The sequence below is a fragment of the Papilio xuthus genome, unplaced genomic scaffold, assembly GCF_000836235.2.
Source record: "Papilio xuthus unplaced genomic scaffold, Pxut_1.1 DF825946.1, whole genome shotgun sequence".
Classification (NCBI taxonomy): Eukaryota; Metazoa; Arthropoda; class Insecta; order Lepidoptera; family Papilionidae; genus Papilio; species Papilio xuthus.
The window spans coordinates 9,754,002-9,768,236 of NW_013532703.1; the positions used below are offsets into that span (position 1 = coordinate 9,754,002).

General features: G+C 33.0%; 3 protein-coding genes across 3 annotated transcripts; 2 read left to right on the forward strand and 1 right to left on the reverse strand.

Moving 5' to 3' along the window:
- Positions 1-52: 52 nt before the first annotated feature.
- Positions 53-3,336, reverse strand: LOC106124891 (uncharacterized). Its single transcript, NM_001312165.1, is given in 5 exon segments — positions 53-480; positions 797-1,013; positions 1,388-1,480; positions 2,177-2,323; positions 3,168-3,336. Coding segments are annotated over 5 exon segments (756 nt in total). The 5' UTR covers positions 3,235-3,336; the 3' UTR covers positions 53-248.
- Positions 3,337-6,470: 3,134 nt separating this feature from the next.
- Positions 6,471-10,226, forward strand: LOC106124111 (inner nuclear membrane protein SRC1). Its single transcript, NM_001312117.1, is given in 6 exon segments — positions 6,471-6,522; positions 7,037-7,129; positions 7,824-7,979; positions 8,195-8,284; positions 8,387-8,734; positions 8,873-10,226. Coding segments are annotated over 5 exon segments (1,812 nt in total). The 5' UTR covers positions 6,471-6,522; positions 7,037-7,056; the 3' UTR covers positions 10,018-10,226.
- Positions 10,227-10,932: 706 nt separating this feature from the next.
- On the forward strand, positions 10,933-14,018 carry LOC106124116 (uncharacterized). Its single transcript, XM_013320581.1, is given in 7 exon segments — positions 10,933-11,060; positions 11,139-11,657; positions 11,772-11,940; positions 12,069-12,329; positions 12,949-13,256; positions 13,332-13,500; positions 13,678-14,018. Coding segments are annotated over 7 exon segments (1,659 nt in total). The 5' UTR covers positions 10,933-10,996; the 3' UTR covers positions 13,847-14,018.
- Positions 14,019-14,235: the final 217 nt, after the last annotated feature.

Genomic DNA, 14,235 nt, shown 5'->3' on the forward strand with positions numbered 1-14,235 from the left:
TCTCCGATAGTTCTAAGGTCGGTGAGTAATATAAATAAAAACTAAACGTGTACTAATTCATATATTTTAATAACAAAATTAAAAACTATAATAACATTATTAAAGCAATTAATAGGATTATTTTGTTTATTCCTTCTCTCTCTTTCTTCAACCGCATGAAGAAAACAAAAGCTGTTGCGATATAAGCAATTATATCTAAAAAATGCTATTTTGTACTTAAAAGCTAATATAGAATACAGGGCAAGCTATCACAGTAAATTAGGATGTTTTAGATTCTTCGGGCCTCTCCGTTGTGGTTCAGGTTTTGCGGTAGTAGTGACTACCTTGGTAGCATTCTGACGCGGTATGTCGAGTAGACTGCTTAAGAATGCCATGCCCTGCTCTGCAGTTTGGTAAACACCTAATAGGAATGACTCTGCGTCGAAATCTGTAGAGTCGCTTGAATCTTCTGATGTAGTCTCTTCTGCTTCTGTTGTAGTCCTAAATAAAAATATATCAATATTAACTGCACACAGATCGGGAAGCGGAAATATTCATAATAAATGAAAATGCATTTTTAGATTTGCTAACTAATGTCATCATCAGATTTTATAAATCTGGCAAGTAAATAAATCATTATAACGATAACACATTGTACTAGAAGACTAAATTATCATCTTTAGTATTTGCTAAATAAATCCACTGGACTTCCCAACGACTTCCAAAGTATCCGATCCTTCAAGCACCATATTCAGGAAAACCTTTTTAACATCGTACTAGGGATTTTATACAAAGAAAATTTATTAGATCTACTTACTCTTCTGGCTCGGCTGGTGGGTCTTCCATTTCCATACCGCCGGCTGTTGACTTGAAGCATCCGATAGGAAACTCCAGCTGTGTTTCTCCAAACAACTTCGGTCCCAGTTCAAGGCAACCCCTTAGACCATCCGCGGTGGGAGCGAGGTCATTGAACTTCGCACAAACTTGTGCAAACTTTCCGAAGACTTGCAGACATATTGGTGGTGGATTTGCTCCTTTAAACAAAAGAAAAAAAGTTTAAACGGTCATCATTTCGAAAGTTTCAATTCATTAATGGTTCTTGTTTTTCTTTGTTAAGAAAAACCAATATTAGAGTCATACATTTGGATTATTTTATTAAGTTAATGGAAATTTACAAGTTAAGTGTGTTTTCACGGTGTATTGCTTTTAAAGTGGGTACGCTTTCTCTTAAAGAGCCATTACTGGCGTATAACAGGTTTAATGCGGATTAATATATGATTTCATGACAGCGTTGATAAATACTTTCATTCATATACTATTTATGTTTCTTATGCTCAATTAGATATACTTTCAAGCATCGATTCATGGAGTTAAAATTAAATAAGAACGAATTCATATAAATAATTACCTTGGATCTTTGAATTGTGTATGAGACTTTTTCCATACGAGACCTTAACTGAGAATCCGTCCTCAGGAGATAAGTATTTCATATGTACACAACCTGAAAATATTTATAGTTAACTATGAGAAACAGATATAAGATGTATATGCGACAAACAAGCAATTGATATGTAGTTAATTGATACTTTAAAGTAAGCATTGGAAAGATTTTACAGCCGCTAGATTAACCCATTAGTGCATAACGTTCGATAAATCGGACGCCGATAAAATTGTTAATTAGGAGTTATATATATTTTATAACCGTTTATTTTTTTAAACAGTAGTGTAATATATATTTGAAGTGGTAATACTGTTGGTATGACATTCCGGGAGCGATTTATCGGACGGGCTATAAAATCTAAACTTTCATATTGATTAAATATTTTATACAATTTAATGGTCAAATACACTCGAAATGAAAATATATTACAGTGATCATAATGAAAAAGGCGTTAATAAACTTTATGCACTAATGGGGTAAAAAAAAATATTAGACGCCTACTATCCTAATAATAGATATATTTCTGTATTAACTGAAGTGCTATCTAGATTTAAAATTATCAGTAAATCAACAGCAACACAATGTAGGGATCTTAAAAAATTAAACAGAAGTTTCATAAGATTTTTTTGGTATATAGTATAGAAAACTAATCGTGGTTGACAATGGCCTAATCACCCTTTACTTAGGGTAGGCTCCGAGCCCCTCGGTGGGGACGTATAGTGAGCTGATGGTGATGATGATGATAGAAAACTGTACCTGGACCACCAAGATCGACGATAGTAATGTTAAAATCAACACAGCAAATGCAAGCGGGGCCTTTGCACATGCAGTTTCTGTTCGGCTGAGAATTCCTTTGTTCTGGCACTTCTATCAGCTTTTTTCCACCATCCCAGTCAAGGTAATCTGTGAAGTAGTAAAGATTTAAATAGTAAATAACATTCAGAAAGAAAACCCTGGTATGACCTTTTAATCTTTCTAGATTCAGCGATTTTTGAGTTGGACTCACCTTTACTTGAAAAGTTAATCAGCGCGTTGATTAGGATATATTTGTGGTGTTTATTACCGTCAATTTAGATAAAATATGTATGTCAGTAGGTTAACAAGGTCTCATCAATTTTCACTGAGTTTTCACCCTATAAGTCCACCAGTTTCATAGGCTGAATATAAATGTGGTTAGCAACAGGAGCCTATTACGTGTCGTATCGCAAAAAGTGTATCTATAACTATCTCGACATTCTAACTTTGTGTAACAACGTCAGTGACATCACGCTAGATGCTATTTATCACTTTCAAATTGTTTTACTTTCACTTGTGTACGTTATTCATACGCTCGTTAGGGGCATTGTTCGTTACGGTAACTACTATATTTGGTTTGTGTTTTGTTATGTATATGAGATCTTTTGACATGTATGACGTCATGATAGGAAAGGAACCTAGTAGGGTGCAAAAGCGTAGGGACCTGGCAGTTCCACTATCGAGAAGAAACAGGACACGGTAATTTTTAAAATGTACATGAAAATTTTAGATGTATACAGAAAATGGAGAACAACTATAACAAAATAATTATTACTAAAGTTTAATAATTGAAAGTTAATTCAAAAATATTCTTAGTATAAATAAAATATTGAATACGTTAAAATCTTGAGGTTCATATTTGACTGTAGAAGAAAGTGTAGATCAAAGAATCTGCTCATCCCTTATTAAAGGGGTGATTGCTAATTGTTAATTAAAAAATACACACACTTACCTAAGAAACTCGCACAATTTGCGACCGCTAGGAGAGCCAGCAATGACAGTGTAAGTTTGACCGCCATCCTGCCGCAATGAAGTTCTAGAATGTTTTATGAATTTATAATTTTTTTTTTAAATCTCGCGCTTGTAAGATGACGTCAGGCGTTCGCGAGAGGCGTCGTGCTTGGCCCACGTCGAGTTAATACTGCTCAATGCTCCTTTACTTGGATCTCGCTCGGGCCGTTTCACTTCCCTCACAATAACAGAAGGTGAAATTTTAAATAAAGCATAACTATACTGTAATTATATGCACTGCTGCATTGAGAAAGTGTACATGGGGTTGGTATAAGTTGACATAATAATAATAAAGAATCGTCATCATACTAATATAATTTCTTAGACAAGCCATACTTTTTAAATATTTTTCATTGTTTTTTACAAGACATATTGCGTTGGTGTATCTTTAAATATTAAAGTAATTTTGTTTAGTAAATTTAATATTTTTTTATAGCATTACTGACTTAATTGTTTGGCCTGTCTGACGGTATTATGACCGCAGCCTTAAAATAAATCGGTATTCTAATAATATTGCTATTCAACAAAGAAGTTATTTACAAACGCCAACATTTTTAGGATGCATCACAACAGATTCAGGTTAGCTATGACAAATTTAAATAAACTAGTTTTCATTTTGTTTTGATTTGATGTGGAGATTAAATGTGGAAGGCTACAAGGGTAAAGAAAGACCAAAAAAAGTATGTAATGACTGTGTGAAAGAGGATATGCGTAAGAAGGAGGTAGAATCGGATATGACGGCTGATAGAGATGTATGGAGGAGTAGTACATACTGTGCCGACCCACGATAGGGATAAGGGCAGATTGATGATGACCAATGTTGTATTGATCAGTATTATATTGCATTGTATAAATGTTGCAGTTCAATTTAAATTGCATCTATTATTTTTTTTAATTCAATCAATTGTGTACTTACCGTGAAATATATGTTAACATCATTGAGATGTATAAGGCAGGTGCATTACGGTCCGCGGCCACACAATGGGGTCAATAAACTGTGCGGGCGACGGATCTGGTGCAACATACTCTAATTAAAGTTCATTGAGATACATTACAAATGAAAGAAATAAATTTAATTAAAGAAGTAAATAAAAAAAATGTTATTTAAATTGTTCTTTTGTCTTCCTAAAAATGACAGATTTGGATGAAACTTTATTCTCACCCTTTAAGTATGCTTGAAATGTTTATTAATATTTTTACTTTGCATGCTTTGAGGACCATGAAATATTAAATTAGCGATAGAGTATATATTTCTAAATCGTACGATATTTTAATTAACATAAAATAGTTTTCCTTAATCACATAAATATACACCAATAAAGTAAGACAGCAGGAATTATGGTTAAATACAAAGTTAACAGCGGAAATTTAAACTGACAAATGTTTATGAATTGCGGTAACTCTTCAACACATGCGTGATAACTGCGTGTATGCCTAATATGCAACATTAGGACTCGGAAATAAGCAGTGAATATTAATTAACAGTTTTTATATTATACCAACAAAGTTGAATGTGAGTTGAAAAAAAGAAACTTACAAATAAAAAAAAATAACTTCTAATTAACTTAGTACTTCCTTATAGCTTATATAATGCTAATATTTAAGAAAGAAAAAGAACTATTTAAAGCTTATAAATTTGTAGTTTTTTTTTATTCCACTTGACAGTGTTCGTTGTTTACTTTACAATGAAATTAAATATATCAAATACATTTTGGTTCCCTCTGAGTTAAGTCGATTATGAGTGACTTACATAATGTAATAACGTTACTATTGCATTATTTTTGTAACACTATATGGTCTGGTTAACAAAAAAAATTTAGACGTATGTATATAAAACATACATAATATTATTAACGTGTCGAACATTGACCCAGACAGCGAGAATTACGTGAGGAGTGGCGTCGCGGCGTGAATGAGTTTTGAAAAACAAACATGTCCGGAGACGACGTTCAACTTTCACCGAGTAGAAAGTGACCGAACCACCGTCGATACACGCCGCCCGCTCGACTATACCCGACCTTCATGTAGTCCTCTTATACCATAATGGTCTTTTAAATATTAAAATTTATCTTATTAATATAAATAAAAACGAACGTTTAGTTGGATGGATGTTTGTTTAAAGGTATGTCCAAAACGGGTACATGGATTTCGATGAAATTTAGCATATATATAGTCTGGAACAACACATGGGCTAAAGAATATTTATTTTAATTCCGGGCGGACGAAGTCGCGGGTCATTTAGTTTTTTTTTAATTACTACATTGTTTTTTCAGGTCATATACATGTCTATAACGAGGAGTTTAAGTTTAATAATAGTTAGATGATCCAGTGTTGATGACAACAATGTATTGTTCAGATATACTGGCATTTCTTGAGACGTATTCTGTTAAAACAGGGGCAAAAATATTAATGAGAGGGCTACAAAAATTGTTTGTAAAACATTCAGTTTTTATTAAACAGTTTAATTCAGTTATACACAAGGTAATTTATAACATATCAATTTTGAATATTAATTTCTCTTTCAAGAGTAGTTTCTTTAGTTAAACTATAATAAATTTCATGCCAATGCGGTATAGTATCACTATATCCGAGATCATCGTACTACCTACGTAGGTTCTAGAATATACTATGAAAAGAAATTTATATTTACTGATTCCGGATACACAAAATACAATTAGTAAATATTTCGCAATTAGCTGATGAAACGAACCCCGTACCCCATAATGAAAATAACTTGCCTTTTTTATTTATTTAGAGAAGCTTAAGTGTTTACTATTATTTTATAGAATTAAATATAATAAGGACTTATTTCAATTGTGTTTTAACCTTTTAGTAATCTAAAAAAAAACTTCGCAAAATTTAGGCACAACGGTAAAAAATATACCAAAAATATTTGACATTTATTATTTATTTTACTAACTTATATACATATTACCCTTAACCTAGTCCCTAGTTAATAAAAGTAGGCACCACAAGCTATTGACATTGAATTCTACATAAGCGCGCGTGTCTCTATTGTCTGTCTCTTACATTTCTTTAGTAACTGATAGAGACGAATGATCGATAGTGTTCCTTTCTCGTCGACAGTGCGGTGCCATTTCACATTTCTCTGAGTGCGAGGCATTGGTTGTATGGTATCGGTGCCGCTCTAAGGCTGTTGAATACGTTTAGGGCCACTTGTCGTGATTTCTAATCATTGTAATTTAATCGAACGTCAACTTTCGGACCGGTGTGACCACGACGTGATTACTATTGGAAGTTTTGTAACTATTTTATAAAGAAGCTTTGTATCAGAGGTGAGTACAATATTATTTATATATATGATAAAATGTTTTAAGTTGTTTAAAATAAGAACTGTTGTTATGTATGCTATAAATATTATTTTACTTGCTAAGCGAAATGCGTAGTGGAAAAGATTTCAACGCGTTCGGTTTTCAGTTGATTTTACAAGTAATGTTTTAAAAATATCTTGTGTTCAAATTAATCACAAAATATTAAAGCAAATTACTAGCCACACTATGTCCCTAAATTAAATTATTATAATCATACTTAAGTAAATATTAGAACAAATTTAATTACAATATTTAGTACGTAGTCATGAAATTTTAAAGTTGCGCAAAAATTAAATAAATATTATTATTTCATAATTTATTATATAATTACATCAAGCTTATATTCAATGAGATGTGATGACATATTTTTCGGCTTCAGTCAAGACAGATGAAGATTGTCTTAAAAGAAAGTATGGGACTCAATTCATGTAATTAAATAGAGAAAAACATACAATGTTAATTTCTTTTTCCTTCACAGGCGGGGAGAAGTTCTACAGGATGAAGCTCTCCCTGGTTTTTGAGCTTCTTCTGATATTTGTTCTTCTGGCGTTTGCTGCCTCAAAACAAATTGGTAAGATCGTCTTAATCCCTAATTGCCACACTTACAGTGACATTTAATGGTTAAGGGCTTTCTTGGTAACTATTTAAAGACTTCGAGTGTAGCTTTAAATACAAGAATATACTTATTACATATATATTTATTACACAATACATAAAATATACTTATTACTCACTAAGCATCCTCTTTCTATGGCATAGTCAGCTGTAAGAGAACTCTATTTTAGAGCTCACCAGTACTTCACCGCAATTCTATTGTAATGTTACATTTTATTGTGTACAAAACTTAAATAAATAGAAGAATTTATGAGTTATCATTAATTTTACATTTGTCTGTTTCTTGTTTACATCGAATACTTTAGCATTAAAAAATGCATATATTAATGTCGCGTGTATTGTAAAGTGAATCGAAAGTGATACCAATGTACTAGGAATTAATTAGATAGTCCTTGTGGTAAATGATTTCATTTATGCTTCGATGAAAAGAATACATTACAATATTGGTTCAGCTATTTAGGATTTAAATTGACGCAATACCTATTAATAAATATTGTGAGACATGCTTAATTTACAGAACCACCAATATCGTACTTTACGACAAAAATTGCGAGCCCTTTCATTCTCTTCGAAAACAATAGAGAAAGCAATAGTGTTATTTACACGTATCACCAAAATCAATTTATTCATAATATATTTTTTGTATTCAGGGAAAAAGAAGAATAGTAACAAGACTGGAGTTACAAACAAGAACAATGATATAAAAATAGAGGACAACAGCATTAATAAATATTGCAAATGCTCTGAAGTTTATTGCAATTGTTGCAGAGACTTCCAGGTCCCGCTTGTTAATTTAAGCGGCGCAGGTAATATTACAACTAGTAATAATTATTAAAAAACTTAATAATTCGGGCAAAAATACAAAATACATGACATCTACTAAATTACAACAAGAAATTACAAATTATCATAATATTGATTTTTTTTATACATGCCAATGTAATTCCATTGGGTGACTTTAAGAAATGGAATTAAATTTTTCTATTTATGTACTTAGCTTTACATATAATTTCGATTTCAGGATGTGCGACTTTAATGTATTTGAATGACGACAAGATGTCAGTATCTTTGAGATTTGGAAGAAAAGTAATTGCAAATCGTACATTATCCAGTAAGTAATTTTGTCAATTAAGTAATTTATTCTACTTTAAGCTTAGAAATTCGCCAAGGAATCTTTGCGTTGTTCTTAATCGATAAATATTTTAAATTACAGGTCGCAAACCAAGTCCAGTTTGTATGCCTCTTCCTGGAGGAATATCTAAATTTTGTGGACGAGTTTATAATATTGCCCGAACTGGAGAAGAATTCAGAGCCTGTTTAGGCTTGGAACTTCAATCTAAGAGTACAGTTGAAGCGGCGGTCAGGGTATCATGCTTCAAATTTGGTCCGCGTGGTGTTACCTCTGAACCGGCGGATCCATTACCATTAGTTCCTCAGGATGACAAAAATTCTGATGATGATGATGACGATGACGATGACGACGACGATGATGATGTTGATTTCGGACTTTCTGGCGATGACGAATATGAAGAAGCGGACGATGATGACGACGACGATGGTGGTTAGTAATGTTTTAAAATTAGATCTATAGATTCCAATTTTTACCAAGGTGTCTTGATAGATAGGGACTGAATTATGCAAGAAATAGTATGAGACTTATTACTTATAATTATAATCAATACTTTTTTTTTATTTTTAGGTGATCTTGATGCTGTTAATGACGTGGAAAGTGCAGACTACACAGGCTTCAGTATTCTAGGAGAAGATTTGTTAGGAGATCTCTTTGGCTCGGGTGGTAAAAAATCCAACAAAAACAAAAAGAAACAGGCCCCTGTAATAACATCTACAACAACTAGGCGACCAAGACCTACACGCCGTCCAACAAGGAGACCATCATCTCGAGTAACAACTGTAAGGCCAGCGGTAACAAGAACAACCACAGTTAAAATTCGTCCCATCTCTCGCCGAACCACGCGACGACCAACAAGGCGACCAAATCGTCCGTCTAGAAGACCGACAACTTCTGCCGAAACTACATCGACTATGAGTTCAACAATTTCGACCACAACATATTCACCTATAGTTTCTAATATTGTACCATCAAAAGAAGATGAGCACAAGCCGTTACCTGATTTAATGAACCAAGAAACTACATTTGCAACTGAAAAAATTTCCACCATTCAATTTTTGACGACACCAAAAACTGTTACCACATTTGATGATCCAAGTCTTGAAATGTCTTTGGCTCATATAACAGGTCAGCTCTCTGTAATGCCTATAACTCCAGTAATTCCTCATGAAGATAGCGAAACAAATAAGAAAACAACAAGTAATTCAGGTGTTCTTTACGAGAAAGTAGAAACAATAACCCCAAAAAACCCATCTACTGTAGCGTTCCTGCCAACAGAACCAATTTCAGATGATATGATTCAAATAGTTCAGAATCTCGATTCACAATCTGAAGAACTTGTGCCTGAAAGAGAATCGAATTTGTTTGAACAAACACGTGGTCATAAATACAAAATCACTTATTCAGGGAATAATTACGATGTTGTACGTCCAAAAAAGAAGCATAGAGGAGCAGACTTTCAATTAGCTGATTTAGACGTTTTAGATTTGACTAAAATTGGAGAAAGTGTTGGACAGCATTTGGGTATTTTCGGAAGACATAAAAGACAGAACAAAAATAAGGATATAAAACATGAGAAGGACCAAAATGATGATGACTACGATATCATTGGGGATTTATCAGCCTCTATGGGTTTCGCTGATCGTATGAATAGTAAAAACAAAGAAAGTAGAAGACAAAATAAAATGATGCAAGGGGACTGGTCAATGGCATGACCAATATAAAGAGACTTCAATAGATCTAATTAGATAGTTATTATTTATTTTCATTTAACTTAATTTTATAAGTACATACTTTGTAAATAGATTATTTAATTTAAATTATTTAAATGTTATTTATTTTTGAACATAAAATAAAAATGTTAAGATGTAAAAATGTAATGAAAACATTTCCATGTTTTTATTTTATTAAAGTGCTAATCGTACATTTAAATATTTAATTAAAAGTGTTCAAAGCAAAACCTTTTTTTACTTCGTTACGGTATCGTTTATGGCAGACATTAAATTTTTGATATAAATATTTACACGACAGAGGACTACTTGATTAGTATTATCGTACACTTATCTGTACGTTTCTATTACATTTCGAATGGCATTGATTGACTCATGACCAGTAACAGATTAATAAAATATTTAAAATTCGAATTATTTCTGCCATGGAAAAATTTTCGACACTTGATCTGAAAATAAATATAAAGGAAAATAGTAGGTTGTTTGTAAGATACAGAAAGATCGTTAAAGATAGTAAACATTTATCAATTCAATAAATGTATAACAACATTTAAATAAACTGCGTTTTAATTTTCCTTAAAAATTAAAATGAGTTTTCGGAAAACCCAATATTCAATTTCTCCTTTAAAATTGAATTCTGTTTGCAAAAGAGAAATTAACTTCTGGTTTACTCGGACATTGCGTAATAATGTAATATCGATACAGAACCTTAACTGCCAGTCCTTAAAGGAGTAAAGTATTCAAATCTTAAGGTTTGTTTTCAAATGACCACTTTCACCTGTCAAGGCATTAAATATTTAAAACTTGTTTGCCATGTTCATCGATGTGCAGCTAAAATAAGAATCAAACTTCTTACTGGTTAGCGGTTAAATAGTGGGAGGAGACTTACTTTGCTAACAATTTCAACTGGAAAGTCGAGCGTAACTGTTGTTGTTTAATTACAATGAATTGAAGATAAGTAACCATGACTTCCAACGTTAAGTTAGTGTTTATATTGTATTATATCAACGTGTGCTTTGCTGGTATTGGTAAGTGATACAAATTCAATACCTTGATATGCATTGTTTTTATTCTTAATAATATATTGATTATGTTAACTATTGCAGGCAATGTAATCACGTCTAAGGATAGAGAATATGATGTGATCGATTTTAAAGTACCTAATAGTGTTTGGAAACAAGCATTACATCCGGTACCAATATTAAAATCACCTGTCACTATAGTTTTGCCGGTACAAGTCCCTCAAGATTATGACAATGAAGAAGATGAGGTAGATGATGAAGTTCCCAGTCCAATTGAACCGGTGACAACAGTAGAAAATGATGTAATCAATGAAGATGTAATTCAAGAAGTTACTCAAACCTCAATTACTACTATAGCTGCCATTACACCAGCTCCTGTCGAAGAGAATGAAGTTTCCGATAATCCTGTGGAAGAAATTGAAGGTCAAGTAGTGAGATTCCCTTGCAACTGTGTGAAGAGACAGTGCGGGTGCTGTACTGGATCGATTTTAGAAAGAGTTCGAATGAAAGCATGTGGAAATATAACTTTTGTACCAGAAGATTTTATATTCGACGTAAGACTAAGCGTTAACAACAATACAGTCGTTCGACGTAGAGTATCAGGTATATTGATTTTAAGGATATTATTTTAGCTCTTATTAATTATTAATATTCATATATTCTAATTTAAAATGTAACCCGTATAGCTTAGTGTTAAAAGAATAAATCTTATTACAGCGAGTGATCCTCCCCCGATTTGCTTCAATCCCAGGAGAGCACCCTTCGTTCGTGTTTGTGCAGAAATTTCCGATATTCGTATCCGGAATGGAAATACATTTGCGTGTTTAGACATGAACGCGGACATTGCTGGTTTTCCTGTTTATTCGGCTTCGTTTAGATGTTTTGGGTAAGTAGAACAAATTGTGGCTAGATATTTTTACGACCTGTGGTTGTAAAAAGAATAGAAATTTAATTATTCTTAAAATTCAGACTAATTACGCACTAAACGTTAATTTTGAAAAAAAATATTTTCAGTTTTGGTTCATCAGGTGTTCAAACAGGCTTGAAACCTAAACCAGTATCTTCTGGACCGAAACCAATAAGTCTCTTTGGTAGTGGAAGTGAAGATACCGGTGGGGGGTTTTTGGAAAATGCCGCAGGAACTCTTCTAGGAGATGGTAATGGCGGAGGCCTGTTCGGTCGACCCGGTGGTGGACTTTTCGGTGGAAGACCAAACAATAACGGACCACTCGATGACATCGGTGATGCTATTGGAGAATTTTTCCAATAAGATATGTCAATGAATTCAATCCTAAAAATGTAGTCAAATTGTAAATATAAACCTATTTATTTAATTAAATTATTTCAATTTAATATATTTGTTGATTATTAATACTATCTTCCCAAATTTCTTTAAGTGAAAAAAGACTGTGTGTGTTATTTTAAAGGGAGTTTCCACTACGCGAATGTCTTACATCACATTGTAATGTTATAAAAAGGAGCGACTGATGTAAACATGACAAGATTTTCTTGTTTACTTCAGTCTCCTGCCGGCTGCCATTGACTGCGGCGCGTTATTGAAGTTAAAGTTCAATAGTAACACTTAAGTAAAGAAGAACCAAACACAATGAATAAATGGAATATGTGAAAGTGTTAATATAGCAAAGGTATAATTTTCGAACCGGTTCGATTCTGTTGATGCGAATTAGAGTGTCTGTATTCAAGCGACCGGCGCAAGCGCAACTTCGTGATAAAATAAGCTTACAATATGAAGCTAATAGAGTTTTTGTTATTGACCACTTGCTTTCTTTATGAATCCGGTGGCAACAAAATTGGTAAGTTTTTTTGTATTAGTGGCTACTATTTTTAACTTACAATTTTTATAACGAATGATGATTTCAGGCTATAAAACGAGGAATAATACGTATACAAATAATTTAGAAGGAATTGAAGTACCCGATAGTGCGTTGATTTTATTAAATCAATTTAAATTAAGAACATCGATAGACTATTCTAGACAAAATCAAGATACATCGGAACAAACTTCACCTATATCCAGACCTTGCTCTTGTGCATTGGGAGTCTGTAAATGTTGTACAGGACCAATATTGGATTTGTTCAAACAAAAAGCATGTATGAAAATAACTTATCATCCGGGAGATTTCGCCTTCGATGTGGCCATGTCAATGAATGATCGAATACTATACGAAAACTCCATGTCTGGTACGCTACTAATTTATTTTTATTTTTTGGTTAATAATTTAATAATATGATTAACATTTTTTTATTTTATTTAAGGAAAAAATCCAAGGCCCATGTGCATAAGTCCACCAAGAATGCCCAACCTTAAAGTATGTGCACGATTGTATAACGTCTTTTTCCCCGGAAGGAACTTTCATTTTTGTTTGGCAATGAACGGACGATGGCGGTCCGTGGAACTGTTTAACATTGCGTTCGACTGTTTAAGGTATGGATACAAAAATTATGTAAGTAGCAACCGGACTCAGAGTCATATCGTTGATTTATAATCTGCATTAAGGGACTCTCTTAGTTAAGACGTAACAATAAAGTTCGACAGAAAGGTTATATAATTATTACTTACTCTCAGACCATGTTATATTTTGTGTCTTGTCTGTATTATTAGGATGGGTGCTAATGGTTTGGCAATGTTAAAACCGGATGAAGATGGAGGTCTGACGATACCAAACCCACAAGGAGGTGTTGATGCCGTCATTGATGCTGGCGAGGATGACATCGAAGAATACGACGAGAATCTCGTGCGGTCACTCCTCGACACTCTTGATGATTTTTAATTGATCACTGACAATGTTAGTCATTGTTTCATTGTGATGTTGTGCCGTTAGTTACTAAGATGATTAAATTATTTATTTATGTTATTAGTTGTGTTAACCGTACTAGTAATATCTCTTGTATTATGTTTGATTGTCTCTGACTTTCTATAGTATTAAATTAATTTTTAAAGTTGATAAGTTTTTCATTGATGTATGTAAAATCTATTATCGTGGATATATGAAGATGGATAATTAATGATGCTTAGCTGATATTCGTAGTAGGTGTCATTATACGGGAGTTTCTCTAGAAAGTACCGCAAGCGAGTATCGGTTGCATGACATATCTTGCATACGAATTGTTCAAGCCGAACCTTTTAAGAGTTAAGTGTTAACGTAAGTCCAAACGTGCT